This window comes from Schistocerca nitens, chromosome 6, assembly GCF_023898315.1.
Source record: "Schistocerca nitens isolate TAMUIC-IGC-003100 chromosome 6, iqSchNite1.1, whole genome shotgun sequence".
Classification (NCBI taxonomy): domain Eukaryota; kingdom Metazoa; phylum Arthropoda; class Insecta; order Orthoptera; family Acrididae; genus Schistocerca; species Schistocerca nitens.
In genome coordinates, this window is record NC_064619.1 from 511,237,688 (window position 1) to 511,257,251 (window position 19,564).

At 42.1% G+C, this 19,564-nt stretch overlaps 1 protein-coding gene across 1 annotated transcript in view; it reads left to right on the forward strand.

The window, feature by feature from the left end:
- LOC126263434 (spatacsin) overlaps window positions 1-19,564 on the forward strand; it is a 351,500-nt gene that overhangs the window by 32,073 nt on the left and 299,863 nt on the right. Inside the window, exon 5 of the mRNA XM_049960526.1 lies at window positions 11,075-11,167. Coding sequence (XP_049816483.1) covers window positions 11,075-11,167 — 93 coding nt within the window. The remainder of the gene's footprint in view (window positions 1-11,074; window positions 11,168-19,564) is intronic.

Genomic DNA, 19,564 nt, shown 5'->3' on the forward strand with positions numbered 1-19,564 from the left:
CGAAGCGAAATGTAGTGTGAGGAGGGCTATGCGAGAGGTGTTCAATGAATTCAAAAGTAAAGTTCTGCGTATTGACTTGGCAGAAAATCCTAAGAAAATTTTGGTCTTATGTCAAAGCGGTAGGTGGATCAAAACAAAATGTCCAGACCGAAATGGTACTGAAACAGAGGATGACAGACTAAAGGCTGTTTCACAGAGAAAGACTGCACTGTAGTTCCTTCTCTAGATTGTTGCACAAATGACAAAATGGTAGATATCAAAATAGATGACAGAGGGATAGAAAAACAATTAAAATCACTCGGAAGAGGAAAGGCTGCTGGACCTGATGGGATACCAGTTTGATTTTACACAGGGTATGCGAAGGAACTTGCCCCCCTTCTTGCAGTAGTGTACCGTAGGTCTCTAGAAGAGTGTAGCATTCTGAAAGATTGGAAAAGGGCCAAGGCCATCCCCGTTTTCAAGAAGGGACGTCGAACAGATGTGCAGAACTATAGACCTATACCTCTGACGTCGATCAGTTGCAGAATTTTGGAACACGTATTGTGTTTGAGTATAATGACTTTTCTGGAGACTAGAAATCTACTCTGTAGGAATCAGAATGGGTTTCAAAAAAGACGATCGTGTGAAACCCAGCTTGCACTGTTCGTCCACAAGACTCAGATGCCCATAGACATGGGTTCCCAGGTAGATGCCATGTTTCTTGACTTCCGCAAGGCGTTTGATACAGTTCCCCACAGTCGCTTAAAGAATAAAGTAAGAGCATATGGACTATTAGACCAGTTGTGTGATTGGATTGAAGAGTTCCTAGATTCCTAGATAACAGAATGCAGCCTGTCATTCTCAATGGAGAGAAGTCTTCTGAAGTAAGAGTGATTTCAGGTGTGCCACAGGGGAGTGTCATAGGTCCGTTGCTGTTCACAATATATATAAATGACCTTGTGGATAACATTGGAAGTTCACTGAGGCTTTTTGCAGATGTTTCTGTAGTATATCGAGAGTTTGTAACAATGGAAAATTGTACTGAAATGCAAGAGGATCTGCAACAATTTGATGCATGGTGTAGGGAATGGCAATTGAATCTCGATGTAGACAAGAGTAATGTGCTGTGAATACATAGAAAGAAAGATCCTTTATCATTTAGCTACAATATAGCAGGTCAGCAACTGGAAGCAGTTAATTCCATAAATTATCTGGGAGTAGGCATTAGGAGTGATTTAAAATGGAATGACCATATAAAATTAATCGTCGGTAAAGCAGATGCCAGACTGAGATTCATTGGAAGAATCCTAAGGAAATACAGTTCGAAAACAAAGGAAGTAGGTTACAGTACACTTGTTCACCCACTGCTTGAACACTGCTCACCGGTATGGGATCCGTGCCAGGTGGGGTTGATGGAGGAGATAGAGAACATCCAACAGAGAGCAGCACGCTTCATTACGGGATCATTTAGTTATCGCGAAAGCATTACGGAGGTGGTAGATAAACTCCAGTGGAAAACTCTGCAAGAGAGACACTCAGTAGCTCGGTACAGGCATTTTTTGAAGTTTCGAGAACATACCTTCACTGAGGAGTCAAGCAGTATATTGCTCCCTCCTACATACATCTCGAGAAGAGACCATGAGGGTAAAATCAGAGAGATTAGAGCCCACACAGATGCATACCAACAATCTTTCTTTACATGAACAATACGAGACTGGAATAGAAGGGAGAACCGATAGAGGTACTCAAGAAACTCTCCGCCACACACCATCAGGTGGCTTGCAGAAAAGGATTTTCACAAGTTTTGGCCTTTATGTGATGGTCCCCTGTAGGGTTTGACCTCCATTCTTCAAAATTTTCCCAAAAAGCAAGCCAATTGGGGAAGGGCGCCATACATGGTGCATTGTGTCCATCATGCATTGAGATCCTTAGCCCACTTTCTGTTCGTTGCATTGCAGTCCCGCCAATTCTCCATCTCTTGGGCGAGGACACCTTCCTGGGTGCATTTTCCACCATGCACTATGCAGTGTTGCTTTCTGTGTCGACAATGACCATGGACTTCATTGCACCTGATATCCAGCTTGGTAGCCAGTCCGTTGTGGTGGGGCCACCATGTGCCCTGTTGGTTGTAGCCCCCTGATCAGACATTGATCGCTCTGCTGCCTGCGCTGTTAACTCCCCACGTATGCCAAGCGGTAGATGCCCATCCGCCTGGAGCATCGGGACTCCCAGCAATGGCCATCCTGCCCGGTGGCCTTTGCTGCAGCTGGGTGGTGCCTATGGGGAGGATCCCTTGGTCGGAGTGGGTGGCATCAGGGCGGATGACACCCAATGAAGCATAGTCCATCATCTCTTGCTGGTGGTTAAACACCAGCAGTATCTAAGTGATTACGAGCTCAATTCAACGCACAGAAGTACGACCCCAAATCGTTCCTCTCCCTGGCTACACCATTGGAGGAACGTCAGTCTAAGGATGGCAGTGGATCTTATTCACCCTGGTACTTTGTATGTACGAGAGCTGATGGGGAATCTTTCACGACAAAGCCTCAGTTTTTTGTTGAGCATTTAGAGGACAAGTTTCGGGAGGTGGAGGGCTTGTCCAAAATGAGATCTGGGTCAGTCTTGATCAAAACAGCATCATCTGCCCAGTCACAGGAGTTAGTCGCTTGTGACAAGTTGGGAAATGTTTCTGTAACTATCATGCCCCATAAGAGCTTAAAAATGGTCCAGAGTATCATATTTCACAGGGACTTTCTTTTGCAGTCCGACAATGAGCTGCACGCCAATTTAGAGTGGCAAGGTGTAAATTTCGCCTGGCGTGTCCACCGAGGTCCGAGGGATAATCAAGTTGCCACCGGTGCCTTCATCTTGGCCTTTTAAGGTTATACATTCCCTGAGAAGGTAAAGGTGGTGGTCTACCACTGTGATGTAAAGCCCTATATCTCTCCCCTGATGTGGTGCTTTAAGTGCTGAAAGTTCGGCCATATGTCTTCCCGCTGTACTTCCAGTGTCACATGCCGAGATTGTGGATGCCCATCACATCCCAATACTCCATAAGGAAAATTATGGAGTAAAAGACCCTGGCCCTACTGACCTACACTGAGGCCAAGAGAAAATTTGAACGCCTGCATCCTTACGCCGCTGCTACAACAATTCTGGCACCATCAGTTCTGCCAACCCAAGTCACCTCTCAGAGCTGGAAGACTACTGCTGCCCCCATGATGGTGGGGGGCATTTCCCTCCCTGTTGCTCTTGCACCACCTACTTTGGGAGCAACATCCCCCCCAACCATCAGGGACATCCGTCCCCATTTCTAAGCCGGAGAAGCGTAAGTCTTCTTTGGGGTCCCTTGGGTCACTCCCTTCCCAGGTTTCTACTAGTGGGAAAGACGACATCCGCCAGTGGCTAAAGAGCCCAAAAGCAGCTGGTTGTAGGGCTTCATGTTCATCCTCAGTCCCAGAGACTGAGCCAGTGAAGTCCTCCCACCCAGGGAAACCCAAGGAGCAGCAAGAGAAATCCAAAAAGAAAACACCTAAGACCAAGGTAATTGCAGTGACACCAACACCACCGCTACCTACAAGCTCTGCATCTGAGAATGGAGATTTTGGCGGCCACCAAGGACCTAGATCTTGCCAGACCTTCAGGCAAAATGGATATGGATTGCCCAGGCAAAAAGTCGGTAGCTGCGGGTGACCCTGAGGCTTAAAATGTCTCATTGAATGTTCCATGCCTTCCCAGTCTCATGATGATGTCATCCTCCAGTGGAATTGTGGTGGTTTTTCCACCACCTGGCTGAGCTACGACAACTGTTAAGCATTACACGTACTATCTGCATTGCTCTCCAGGATACCTGGTTCCTGGCAGTGCGGACCACTTCCCTCCACGGCTATAAGGGTTATTACAGGAATCATAGCGACTGTAATCGAGTATCAGCTGGAGTTTGCATTTATGTCCTAAACTCAGTCTGTAGTGAACATGTGCCCCTACAAACCCCTCTTGAAGCTGTGGCTGTCAGAATGACGACACAGGAAATAACTGTCTGCAATGTATATCTTCCTCCAGATGGTGCAGTACCCCTGAATGTATTAGCTGCACTGATTGATCAACTCCCTAAACCTTTCCTACTTTTGGGAGATTTTAATGCCCCTAACCCCTTGTGGGTTGGTACCATGCTTACTGGCCGAGGCAGAGATGTCAAAATTTTACTGTCTCAGTTCGACCACTGCCTTTTAAACACTGGAGCCACTGCATATTTCAGTGTGGCTCATGGTAGTTACTCGGCCTTTGATTTATCAATTTGCAGCCCAGGACATCTCCCATCTATCCACTGGAGAGCTCATGACAACCTGTATGGTAGTGACCACTTCCCTATCTTCCTGTCACTGCCCCAGCATCATGCCCACGGACACATGCCCAGATGGGCTTTAAACAAGGCAGACTGGGAAGCTTTCACCTGTGCTGTCACCGTTGAATGTCCCCCACACGGTAACATCAAAGTGATTGTTGAGCAGGTGACTACAACAGTTGTTTCTGCAGCAGAAAACTCAATCCCTCACTCTTTAGTGTGCCCGAGGTGTAAGGCAGTCCCTTGGTGGTCGCTGGAAGTTGCTGAAGCAATTAAGGAGCATCGGCAAGCTCTACAGCAGCATAAGCGGCACCCTTCCCTGGAGCACCTCATAACCTTTATGTGGCTCCGTGCCCGTGTTTGTTACCTTATCAAAGGGCGGAAGCAGAAGTGTTGGGAGAGATACGTCTCGACCATTGGGTGCCATATGCCACCGTCTGGGCAAAGATCAAATGTCTTTTCAGGTACTAGCCCCCAACAGGTGTTCCCGGTGTTACCATAACTCCTCCTGAACAGGCCATGAAGGCTCAACGGTACTGACTGACCACTGTGACCTCCTCAACCCATAGGCGTCACCGTTTGCGGATGTGGAGGGGCATGTGGTCAGCACACCGCTCTCCCGGCCGTATGTCAGTTTCCGAGACTGGACCTCTCATTCACTACATGCCACAGTGAATCTTATAATGCCCCATTTACAGAGTGAGAGCTCCTCAGTGCCCTTGCACATTGCCCCGACACAGCTCCTGGGCCTGAGTGGATCCACAGTCAGATGATTAAACATCTCTCATCTGACTACAAGTGACATCTCCTCGTCATCTTCAGCCGCATCTGGTGCGATAGCATCTTTCCATTGCAATGGCAGGAGAGCACCACCATTTCGGTGCTCAAACCCGGTAAAAACCCACTTGATGTGGATAGCTACCTGCCCATCAGCCTCACCAAAGTTCTTTGTAAGCTGTTGGAAAGTATGGTATGTCGGCGGTTTTGTTGGGTCCTGGAGTAATGTGGCCTGCTGGCTACATGTCAGGGCGGCTTCTGCCAGGGTCGCTCTACCACTGATAAGCTTGTGTCCATCGAGTCTGCCATCTGAACAGCCTTTTCGAAATGGTAACACCTGGTAGCTGTCTTTTTTTTTACTTGCGTGAAGCATATGACACGACCTGGTGACATCATATCCTTGCCACATTGTATGAGTGGGGTCTCTGGGGCCTGCTCGCGATTTTTATCCAAAACTTCCTGTTGCTCCGCACTTTCTGTGTCCAAGTTGGTGCCTCCCATAGTTCCATCCATATCCAGGAGAATGGAGTCCCTCAGGGCTCTGTATTAAGTGTCTCTCTATTTTTAGTGGCCATTAATGGTCTAGCAGCAGCTGTCGGGCCCTCCGTCCCATCTTCTCTGTATGCAGACGACTTCTGCATTTTGTACTGCTGCTCCAGTACTGGTGTTGCTGAGCGGTGCCTATGGGGAGCCATCCACTAGGCGGAGTCATGGGCTCTAGCCCACGGCTTCTAATTTTCAGCTGCAAAGTCATGTGTCATACACTTCTGTCAGCGTTGTACTGTTCATCCGGAACCAGCACTTTACCTTAATGACGATCCCCTCACTGTAATGGAGACATATCGATTCCTAGGACTGATTTTTGACGCTTTATTGACTTGGCTCCCTCATATTCGTCAGCTTAAGCAGAAGTGCTGGCAGCACCTCAATGTCCTCTATTGCCTGACCAACACCAATTGGGGTGCAGATCGCTCTACACTGCTGCAGCTCTACAGAGTCATTGTCCAATCGCGAATTGACTATGGGAGTGTGGTTTATGGTTTGGCATTGCCTTCAGGGTTGCATTTACTCGACCCTGTGCACCACTGTGGGGTTCGACTAGCGGCAGGAGCTTTTAGGATGAGTCTGGTGACCAGCGTACTGGTGGAGGCTGGTGTCCTGCCATTGCAGATCAGATGTGCGCAACTGCTCACCAGTTATGCAGCACACATTCGCAGATCCCCTGAGCATCCTAATTATCATCTCCTTTTCCCGCCTGCAGCAGTCCATCTCCCGCATCAGCGGCCCAGGTCGAGGCTAACGATCGCGGTTGGTGTGCGGTCCCTTCTCTCCGAACTGGAATCCTTCCCTTTACCACCTCTACTTGTGGTCTGTTCACATATGCCTCCATAGTGTACACCTCGGCCGCAGCTTCGTCTAGACCTCTCACGTGGCCCTAAGGACTCCATTCACCCTGCGGCTCTCCACTGTCACTTCCTCTCGATTCTTGACGTGTTCCGGGGCTCTGACGTGGTTTACACTGACATCTCAATGGCTGATGGTCGCATTGGCTTTGCCTATGTGTACGGCAGCCATATCAAACAGCATTTCTTACCCGATGGGTGCATTGTATTTGCTGCAGAGCTGATGGCCATTTCTCATGCACTTCAGTATCTCCGTTCATGCCCTGGGGAGTCTTTTCTTTTATGTACAGACACCTTGAGCAGCCTGAAAACTATCGACCAGTGCAACCCTCGTCGTTCTTTGTTAGCGTCCATTCAGGAGTCCATCTATGCCCTGGAATGGTCCAGTCATTCACTGGTGTTCATCTGGACCCAAGGTCACATTGGAATCCCAGGAAATGAACTTACTGACAGGCTGGCCAACAGACTACATGGAAACCACTTCTTGAGATTGGCATCCACGTAACTGACCTATGTTTGTTATTATGCCGCAAGGTTTTTCAGCTTTGGGAGACGTAATGCCAAAATCTCAGTATTCACAACAAACTGCGAGCCATTAATGGGACTACGATGTGTGAAAGTCCTCGATGAAGGCGTCTGGCAAGGACTCTGTGGTTCTCAGCAGGTTCTGCATTGGCCGTGCATGGGTGACCCACAACTACCTCCTGCGCTGTGAAGACCCACCTCATTGTCAGTGCAGCGTCCGGTTGACAGTGGCCCATATTCTTCTGCTATGTCCTTCTTTGACTGCCCTGCGACTTCATCTTCGGTTGCCGGACTCGTAATCATTGATTTTAGCAGACAACGCCTCATCGACTGATTTGGTTTTAAGTTTCATCCGTGAGGGTGGGTTTTATCATTCGATCTGAGTTTTAGCACTTGTCCTTTGTCCATCTATGTCCTCCAACCTAGTGCTTTTAGGGTGCAGGTTTTAATGTGTTGCAGGGTGGCTGGCTTTTCTTTTATATTTTCGTGGTCGGCCAGCCACTGTAATCTGCTTGCTTGTTTTACTCTCTTCTAACTGTTTCTTGCATCTCTCTGTGTTTCTCTTGTCCTCTTTTGTTCCTTTTAGTGTTCATTGCCTTTCCTTCATTCTTGTGGTGTTTCCTTTCTTTATGTTTTGTGTTATACATCTCATTTATTTTATTCTCACACTTATGGCATTGTTTTATTAGGAACAAGGGAACGATGACCTCGTAGCTTGATCCCTTTCCCCCTGTTCTAAACCAACCAATCAACCAACCAACCAACCATCCTCTATCCATATCAACCCTAATAACCACAAGCAATTCTTCCACTTCGACAGCTGCCACCTGTTCCATACCAAGAAGTCCTTTCCGTACAGCCTAGCCACACATGGTTGTCGCATCTGCAGTGACAAGCTGTCCCTGTCGAAATATACTGAGGGTCGTCCCACTGAGGCCTTCATAGACCGTAATTATCCTCCCAACCTTGTACAAAAACAAATCTCCCATTCCTTATCTTTCCAGTCTCCCACAACCTCCGAAAGTCTCATCATCTGGCCACAGAGGAGCTTTCCCCTCGTAACTCAGTACGACCCAGGACTGGAGCAACTGAATTATATTCTCTGCCATGGTTTTGACTGCTGCTCGTCGTGCCCAAATGAGAAATGTCCTGCCCACTATCCTTCCCACCCCTCCCACAGTGGTATTCTGCTGTCCACCGAACCTACACAGTATACTCATCCATCCCTACACAACCCTCTGCTCCCAACCACTTGCCCCATGGCTCATATCCTTGTAATAGACTTAGTCATAAGACCTGTCCCATACATCCTCCCACCACCATCTACTCCAGTCCAGTCACAAACATCACCTATCCCATCAAAGGCAGGACTGCCTGTGAAACCAGTCGTGTAATTTACAAGCTAAGCTGCAACCACTTTGCTGCATTCTATGTGGGCATGGCAACCAACAAGCTGTCTATCCGCATGAATCTACATCTACATCTACGTGGTTACTCCACAATTCACACTTAAGCGCCTGGCAGAGGATTCATCGAACCATTTTCATACTACTTCTCTACCATTCCACTCTCGAATGGCGCATGGGAAAAAGGAACACCTAAATCTTTCCGTTTGAGCTCTGATTTCCCTTATTTTATTATGATGATCATTTCTCCCTACGAAGGTGGGTGTCAACAAAATATTTTCGCATTCGGAAGAGAAAGTTGGTGATTGAAATTTCATAAATAGATCTCACTGCCTTTGTTTCAGTGACTGCCACGCCAACTCGCACATCGTATCAGTGACGCTCTCACCCCTATTGTGCCATAACATGAAACGATCTGCCCTTCTTTCCACTTTTTTGATGTCCTTCGTTAGTCCCACTTGGTAAGGATCCCATACCGCACAGCAGTATTCCAGCAGAGGACGGGCAAGTGTAATGTAGGCTGTCTCTTTAGTGGGTTTGTCGCATCTTCTAAGTGTTCTGTCAACAAAGTGCAGTCTTTGTTTCACCTTCCCCACAATATTATCTGTGTGGTCTTTCCAATTTAAGTTACTCATAATTGTAATTCCTAGGTATTTAGTCGAATTGACAGCCCTTAGATTTGCGCAATTTATCGTATACCCAAAATTTATCATCTTGTTTTTAGTACCCATGTGGATGACCTTGCACTTTTCTTTGTTTAGTGCCAATTGCCACTTTTCACACCATACAGAAATTCTCTCTAGATCGTTTTGTAATTGGAATTGATCGTCCGATGATTTTACTAGATGGTAAATTACAGCATCATCTGCAAACAATCTAAGCTGGCTGCTCAGATTATCACCTATATCATTTATATAAATCAGGAACAGCAGGGGGCCTATGGCACTACCTTGCGGAACGGCAGATATCACTTCTGTTCTACTCTATGATTTACCATCTATCACTACGAATTGTGACACCTCTGAGAGGAAATCACGAATCCAGTCACACAACTGAGACGATACTCCATATGCACGCAATTTGATTAATAGTTGCCTATGAGGAACGGTATCAAAAGCCTTCTGGAAATCTAGGAATACGGAAACGATCTTAGATACCATGTTGACAGCACTCATTACTTCATGGGAGTAAAGAGCTAGCTGTGTTGCACAAGAACAATATTTTCTGAATTTGTTATGGTTATGTATGAATAAGTCATTTTATTCAAGGTGATTCATAATGTTCAAGTACAGTATATGCTCCAAAATTCTACTGCAAATTGAGGTCAGTGTTACGGATCTGTAATTCAGTGGGTTACTCCTATTTCCTTTCTTGAATATTGGTGTGACCTGTCCTACTTTCCAGTCTTTAGGAACAGACCTTTCATCAAGTGAGTGGTTGTATATGATTGCTAAGAAAGGTGCCATTGTGTCTGCATACTCTGAAAGGAACCTGATTGGTATACTATCTGGGCTGGAAGACTTGCCTTTCTTAAGTGATTTGAGTTGTTTCACAACACCTAAGATATATAATTTTATGTCACTCATGTTAACAGCTGTTCTGGATTCGGATCCTGGAATATTTACTTCATCTTCTTTCATGAAGGAATTACAGAAAGCTGTATTTAGTAACTCCACTTCAGTGGCACCATCCTTGGTAAAATTTCCACCGCTATCACGCAGTGACGGTATTGAAAGTTTTTTGCCACTATCTCTGTATCCCTATTTCTATCACTATTGCAGTTACTGTTGCCATCATTTCTAAATACTAATGTATGTTCTACATTTCATAAAACTGTCCACATCAACACATTGTGCACTGCTTGTAATCCGTTGGAAACTTTCCCCTCTTTGAAGCTGATACACAATGATCACCGATCCCAGAGGTCTGTCTAAATGCATGTTTCTCTGCAATCCCTCATACAAAAAGCTCTCACATTGTCTCCATCTCTTGCAGCTGATTTTTTATTGTACCTAGCTTTCAACAAAACATGCTTTACATAATTCTTTTAGACATCTTCATTGACCTACAAAGAAGTAATTATTCGCACAATTGTTTTTCTATCTTTGTAGTAGTTCATAGCAGCACTTTGAGGTAAATTTGTATTCATATGCTTTACAAGTAAATGAATTATATTGAGAATGTACTGTACATCCCTTACTTGTAAATAATATGAATGTTAAGTTAATCTAAATATGGTGCTATGAAACACTATTTATATGCAACAAAACAAAAAAGGAACATAATGAAGTAAACAAATAGTTCTTTTATTTCTTGCTTGGTCATTGAAGATGCCTCGAACAATGAAGTAAAACAGATTTGGTTAACAATTAATAAAAATTAAGTTGTGGAAGAGGAGGAATAGTGATTTTTATCTAGGAGATAAGCAGAATTACAATAATTAGGCTACAGCCAACTATTATTCAGAACAATTCAAGTACTTCAAATTATTGGTGTCTCAGAGTCAACTGACTGTTTTCTGTCTTTGCTAACAAGGAATATTGAATTTTAATTCACAACTATGTATTACATTCATATGGTTTCTCTTGTTCAAACAGTTTTTGAGAACTGCAACCTATTGAATTATTTATTGTTTTCAGATGGGATAGCAGTTCTAGCACCATGTCCATGTATTCAGGATCTTCTTCTATTTCCAAGTCATCTGTTAATCTCCAGAAATCAACCATAAAGAGGTAAGTACAGGTATATAAAGGACATTCCATTGCCAAGTAACTTTTGATTTGATTTTTTTTTTTAGGTAATAAAATCAATATTTTTTATTATATGTGCAAGTATAGGGTCTGGACAAAAATATGGGAATGTCATGAGAAATGCATTCTTGAACATAAATGCAGATGATAGCGAAGCTTGCATGTTGCACTGTTGTATTCGACAGCACCTGTGCAAAGTTCCCAATAAGTTGGAAGTGTCATCTGTGATCAGAGCAATGTTCTGTGTCGTCGTGAATGCACCATGATGGAGCTAACTGAATTTGAATATGGGCAGATTGTTGGTGCTCATATGGTGTGTGCTTTTGTAACCAAAGCAGCTGAAGTGTCTGGTGCTTCAGGAACCACCATATCGAACATTTACACTGCATACAGGGAAAGTGGAAAAACCTCATCTGCTAAGTCACAATACAGATGAATGTGTGTTCAGCAGTCATGACAAATTGACATTGAAGGGGATTGTGACAAAAAATAAGGGGACAACAGCTGCAAAACTCACTGCAGAACCGAATGTCACACTCCGAATCCTGTTAGCACTGAAACAACATGAAGGTAGCTCCAATAGCAGGGGATTGCAGAGTGAGCTGGAATTCCAAAACCACTCATCAGTGGTGCAAATGCCCATAACAGGCAAATGTGATGCCAAACACACAAATTCTGGACTGTGGAGTAATTAAAGAAAGTCATTCGATTGGATGAGTCTTGTTTCACACAGTTTCCAACTTTATCCGAGTTTATGTCCCAACAGTGAAACTTGGCTGAGGTTCAGTGATGATTAGGGCAGCTATATCATGGTAGTCCAGTCATTTATATCCTTATTGTACTGTGAGACCAGCCTTTATATACCCTGAAGACAGAAATTTTCCTTGTATGATGATAAATAACAGATGGCAGCATTATTTATTCTTTCTGTTCACCACATTATTTCTTTATACCAGTTATTATGTCATATATTATGATTGCCAGCTTTTCACTTCATTGTGACTGTCATCTTCAGAGCTGGTTAATTCATTACCCTCCTTTGAACCATTGATTCTCTTAGTGCATAACTCCCTAAAACTTCACATATTAAATGATACCTGTCTAGGTCATAATATTTTGAGCATTCAGGAAATTAATCACTGTTCAAATCACACGGGTGCTGGTTGTTTTGATTCTGTTCACTTTTATAGATGCCTCTCTCAATACATTCATTTCATGACCAAAAAGAAATCATTTGTTTTCTTAACTAATCCAACAGCCGTTGCATAATATATGTGCAAAACAATTGTCAGTCAACAGTATTGTCCCAACTGAGCAGTAGCTTAAAATTTTTTCAGCATGGCATTACAATATATTGCATTTACTCGAATCTAAGCTGCACTTTTTTCCGGTTTTTGTAATCAAAAAAACTGCCTGCGGCTTAGAATCGAGTGCAAAGTAAGCGGAAGTTCTGAAAAATGTTGGTAGGTGCCACCACAACAAACTTCTGCCGTCGAATATATGTAGCGCTACACAGGCATGCTTTGCAGGCACAAAGGTGCCAAAACCTCTGCGTCGGTAAATAAATTAAAAAAAAAGGGTGGAAGACGAGCTTTTTTCTCCGCATCGAGTTTCGACCACTGCATTTTCATACATTATCCAATGAAGTAAATACAACTTCCGTGCTGTCCATCTTTGAATGTAGCAGCATTTCAATGTACTACGAAAATCCGACTGGCAAGACTGTTTGGGATGTTTGTCAACATGGCCAACTCTACGTTCTGAATTTTTTTCCTACCTGTGAGATGAGATGGTTTCTTATAGGAACTTTTATGAATTGTGAATCACATGCAGTATTCTCTTCACCATAAGAATAATATGAATATAAACATTTTGCCATGTATTCTTTCGTGTTTGCTGCTAACTCATTTAAATCCTGTCTGCCTAGTAAACTACGAAACTTATTCTTATGCCTAATAGTGATACAGTCAGAAATGAAGCACGGCAATTGACTAGATTTTTAAATCTAAGATGACTCTAATTTCAGTGCAGAATGTAATGTACTAAAGAGGCGTCTGCAAAGATTTTCAAATGGAGGAAAATTTTCGCTAAACTCTCATTCAGAACATCTTCTATCATACGCTGTCTATTATTTGGTTCTTGTTGATCATAATCAAAGAAAGCAGCAGTGTAAGTAACAACAAATAGCAGTCTCTTGTCATTGTTTCGTTAATGAGACGATTCCTCTCTCTCTTTTTTTTAACTGTAAGTGGCGGTAGCATGCAAAAAAGCAAGCCATGCCGTGAGCGGTGACACGTCCTAAACACTCATTATCAGAATGTGACAAACAATGCATGACACAGTACAGTAATGCATATTCAGCTTAGAGTGACATAAACACCTATAACAAAGAGAACGGCACTTATCAGATCAAAGAAAAATAAGCAATCAATTCAAACCAGACGAAGTACGCGAAAAAGGAAGAGTATCCGTAGGTACCCGTATAAATACAGACGGAGCACCTGACGCATAGCAATGGCTACCTGGCAAAGCTTAACTGCTAAGCTTACGACTTGAACCAAACTACTGTAGCTGTATTGTCATTCATTCGACCTAAATTGTGTCTCATATTACAATGGACCAACTTTGTTTCGATTTGGAGGTGCAGCCTAAAACTTTTCTCTCCCCTTGAATTTCGAGTCTCAAATTTCAGGTGCGGCTTAGATTTGGGATTTTTTTTTTCCTTCATTTCGAGTCTCATTTTTCAAGTGCTGCTTAAATTCGAGTAAATACGGTATACAAATTGTAATTATCACCTAAAAGAAATTATTTACTTGCAGATACATGTCTGCAGTCCTGGTACACAGTGAAATCCCCATGCTACAGTACCATAACATTCCAACAGAGAAACCAAAACAAAATGGTGTAGCCTACTGATGAAATGGATTTTTGTGTGCTAATTCATTTTCTATGTATGTTAGGTAATAACTTTGTAACAGTCCTTACTGAGTTCTAGGAATGGTATGAGAAAATCAGACTACCATATGACACAATAGTTGGGTGGCACAGACACTTTCAGTGAGGTTAAACAAGTCTGAATGATGAAGAACAAAGAGAAAGATTCTCTCTATTAAGAGCCAGGAATTACAAGAGAAAAGTGGAGGTACTAGTGCTTGAAGATCTCTGTATCACAACCAAGGAGACAGTGGAAAAATTGAAAATCAGACATGGCTCAGATTTCAAAATGTTTCATAACACATTGAAAATTAAAAAGGTTGCCACCCACTGTGTTCCATTACTGCTCACAGCCATTCAAAAAGCCAGCTGCACTGAGCCAAGAGTGTGAATGTGGTTAGCTGTGTCAGGCCAGTCCAGACAACTTCTTTAGCTGCATAATCACCATGGATTGATGCCAGGTACATCACTAAGACTGAGAAAAAGAATCAAAACAAGTAATGGAAACATGTGGATTCACCACCAATGAGAAAGTGAAGACCCAACCATCAATGGGTAAGGTGATGTTGAGTGTGTTTTGGAACTGTCATGGAGTGGTGCCAACAGATTTTGATTCCAAGGGGCAAATTGATGCAGGAGCATACTACCAAATCTCCTGACAGGATTAAAGGAGACTGTCAAGAGAAAGCTTCATAGAAAGCTGCCCAAGGGGATGTGTTTGCTCAGTTGTAATGTCCTACCTCATTCTGCACAGGACACATTCACAGATACTGCTTCTTTAGGCTACCAAATTTGTCCTCCAGTGAAGACTTACGCAATCAAGTTCTCCGCTAAGTCATCCATTGTTGGGAAAAATGTGTTGAATTGAAGAGCATATATGCAAAAAAGGATAAGGATAGAACAAAATTTAATAGCTGCAACTTGATTTTTGGGAGGTGATAATTAAAACATGTTGACTACCCGTCATATTATAACATCAGGAAACTTGCAATTGGTACTTCATGGAATATGATATTCATAAAAGGAAAAAGACATTTCTTGGTATTCTGTGATAATTTTTGTGTATTTTGGAAGAGTCTGCATTTTCTTGTCCCATCTGTTATCCAAAATAGGCATTCTAACAAAATTAGGGATAGACAAAAACAATGTTTTTTGCAGTTGCTACAATTGTGACCTGATCAGTAACCGTCATACCAAAAGAAGAGTTTGAAATTTTACCTGTTCTGTTCATTGGCCAATAAAAACTAGTTAACAGCAACAGAAAATCATTAACTGTCCTATCTGCAGACAAGATATCTGAAGACTGATTTCATGCATCTCTTCAAGTGAAGCTATCCTGTGCGAGTCTTCATTTCTGCAAAACGAATGGTGTACTCCAGTCTTGTTCTCCCTCTACAGTTTTACCGTCCACATATACTATGACACTACCATGTTAGCTCCTACATGATGCCGCGGGAATGTGTCTTACCAAGTTGTTGCTTCCATTATTCATGTTACCATGACACTTTTTTCTCCCCATGTCAGCACTGTGCCTTATCCTTATTTAGCCAATCTACCACTCAAATCTTGAGCATTCTTCTGTAGAATCATGTTTCAAAAGCAGCCAGATTTCAATTTCATATAAAGCTGCAATTCAATTAAATACTCTAAAAAAAAAAGACTTCAGAATATTTAAATTTATAGCAAATGTTACTATACATCTCTTTTTCAGAAAAGCTTTTTTTACTCTTAAATATTTGATATCCACTTTACTTCTGCTGCAAGTGGCTATTTTGCTGCTGAATTAGCAAAAGTCATCTACTTCATTTAGCATGTCAGTTCCTAAATCTCTGTGTTACCATTACATAATCTATCTAAAACCTTCCAGTGTGTCTGGGTATCTTTGACATATATGTACTTCTTTCATATTCTTAAACCGAGAGTTAGCAATGATCAAATTGTACTCTGGGAAAAATTCTATCAGCTGACTTACCTTTCATTCCTCTTCCCCAGTTCGCATTCTCTTACTGTTTCTTCTTTTCTTATATTGGACTTCTTGTCCTCCATCTCTATTAAAATTTTCATCTCTCTTAACAAACTAAATAATTTCTTTTATCTCATAGTGCATGTTTTCAATCTCTTCGTGATCTGAGGAAGTTGTAGGTACATAGAGGGTGAACCAAAAAGGACTTTACAACTTTGGAATGATACAGAAATTTATTGAGATAACTTACAGAATTGGTAGACATGTCGAATTGTAGCAAAGAACCTCAAGTTTTTCATAAAAGTGTCAGGTGTCATTTTGGTTTGATGCAGAAAATATCCCACCAGTAATCGATTTATTCCCATACTCGTTGCAGCAAATTGGGCATATTTTGTGAAACAGCAGCATAGATTCAGTTTTTCAGGTTGGCTAAATTTGTTGGTGGGGGAGGAACACACAGTCTTTAACAAAACCTCAGTAAAGAAACCCAGGTACAGAACTCATTAACTTTGGGGCTGTCATGAAAGTGTTCCAGGGTTGCATGTGGATTTTCACTGTCATGTATTCTGCAGTTGTGGGTGTTCTCCATGCCACTGTTAGAAAATGTTGATTCATCACTGAAAGTTATTGTGTTTAGGAGTATCTCTTCATCCTCTATCTGATGCAGCATTTCTGCACAGAATTCCTCATGAGCAACCAACCTTATCAGCATCACTAATGTGCTGTGCCATTGTGTCTGTTTTCAAGTGTAAACGTCTACACAGTACTCATCAAACAGTCTTTTGTGGAATGCCATTCTCGCGAGATGCACATCCCTTTAACCTGTTCGACATAATCAACAACATGCAGGCGACCTGGTGATTTATTGTGTCACAATGAACAACCAGTTTTAACAAAGTTGTTGTGCCAAGAGTAAATTGTAGGCCTGCTTGGAGGTTCCTTAGCATATTTGGTACGAAATTTACACTGAACGATTGTTGCAAACTTCATTTTGTGAAATCAAAATGTACAGCGAGTATGCTCCGCACCAGTGAAAGTAGCCATTTGAACTGATGCTCTTGGTGGTGGAATGGGTCACTGATGCTCTAATCGAATCAAACTTTAGGTTTTTTGGTACAAAATGACACATCTACTAATTCTGTAAGTTTTTCAATAAATTTCTGTCTCGTTTCAAAGTTGTGAAGTCATTTTTGACTCACCTTATATATCTGTACAGCCGTAGTAAGTCACAGCATTGTTTATATCTTGACTAAGATGATCCATTCACTTCCTTGTCCTTAATACTTTACCTACATTTCTATTTTCTTGTTAATTTTTAGATCTACACCTGCAGTGCCCATATTTGATTTTGTTTTCATAATGCTGCATCCACTTTACCAGATGTAACTATACACACATATGTATTTCAATATCTTTGCCAAATAGGAATGGGAATATTTGAACTCCTGCCAAATAGTGTCATTAGTATGGCTTTCATTGAGAATACTAGCAATTGAGGCACTGCCATACGCAGCTTCAGTGGGTAGAGCTTATAGCCCACAATATTGGCAGCACAGCAAAGCACATGGAGTTCCTCTTTTTGCATTAAGCCTTTTGAGATAAAGCCACACATCATCAACAGCCTAACAATAATGACCCTGCTATGACATTTTGACTTGCTTTGGTTTCTATTGAACATTGACTTTAATTTTTAAATCTGGTTATCTGTTTGTCCACAAGCTATTCTTTTGTTTCACTAGCTCATGATAATTCAGCATGAATTGGTGGGGTTGCCCAGAGCTTGCTACTCTCAGTGGATTTATACTAGGGAACTAGTAATTAAATTGTGAGCTGATTTGTTCAGATGACACAATAGCTATTATCTAAACTGAAGAGGATGGTGATAATGATCAATGACCTACTATGTTGTTTGAAATGGAAAACAGAATTAGTCATTTTTGCTGGTAACAAAAGTTACATTCTTAAAGAGACTCAACAAACATCAATGGAGAAAACAGCAGAGAATGATCTCACACTAATGGACTTGGTTTAAACTTTGTTAAACCACAGTTCATCCAGTTTGTTCTGCAGAAAATATATTGTTACTAGCTGTTATCCACGGCTGCACTTGCATATCAGTAGTCATGGTATGATGAGTGATTGTGAGTAAGGAAGCTGTTATGTGTGTAATAATACCAGCTATCCTCAAGTGTCTGTGTTTTTGAGTAAGTATAGCTCATAGTGTGCGCTCACCCCTGTCATCAACCCCCCCTCCCCTTCCCCCACTGCCCCACCAACACATGATGTGGCAGTGCACACACAGCATAGCTGCTGAGTGATGTATGCGGAGGGGCATCCATGCATCATGCTATTGAAGTAGCTATACATTATGCAACAAATTTAATAATTTTTTAACATATTTTATGTTCACTGATGTAAAAAATTATGTTCCATTCCTTACTTCAGCCTCTTAGGGATCAGTTTTCTTGTTATTCCTCTGGGTTCAAGCTATCTCCATACAAAATTTCATTGACTCAGTTCAGTGGTTCAGTCATGAAAATGTAACAGACCTAGTTGCTTTCATTTTTATAATTTTGGTAGGGATTAAACAGATGTTCTGTTTTAAAAGGAATCAGTAAATTGGGAATACAGTTTTGTTTTTTATGAAAACTTTAACAGGAAAAATAATTTTGTGTATCTGCTCAAACAGGTAAATTTACCTATTTTCACTAAACAAATTAGAAATATTAAAATTTGAGAATAATGATTGTATTTGTAAATACAATATAAGAATAAATGATCCACATTATTGTCCAGTGAATATAACCGTATTTTTGAAAGAATTAAGTAACCAGTCATAAAGCTCCTAGGTAATCCATAAAAAAGAAGATATCATTAACTAGAACTTTTTATCCATTAACCAAAACGTTGGTTCAAACAATGGAATGCAGTAATGGCTATGGCAGTTCTGAAGGTGTACACTCGTGTTTTCTGTGAAACTGAGAAATTACAGATAAGCTAGTGAAACATACATAAACAAACAAACACCGTCTGAACAGGCCTTGAAGGCGCTGTGTCATCTTCAGCTCTTAGGTCTCCAGATGTGGATACAGAGGGGCATGTGGTCAGCACACCACTCTCCCGACCATTGTCAGTTTTCATGACTGATGCCACTACTTCTCTCTCAAGTAGCTCCTCGATTGGCCTCACAAGGACTGGGTGCACCCTGCTTGCCAACAGCACTCAGTACAGCCGTATGGCGATCCATTCAAGTGTTAGCCAAACCCCGATAGCACTTAACTGGTCTTATGGGAACCAGAGGTACCACTGCAGCAAGGCCAATTGCAGCGAAACATACTTAGAGAGGAGAAATTGCAATATCAAGTAGCATCACAACAGGTTAGGAGCTGTATTTATAGATCCTGTAAATTTTTAAGTAAAAATTGTTCAGGGAAAAATGGTTTACATCATAACAGTTTAGGTTCCAAAAACAGGTGCAAATG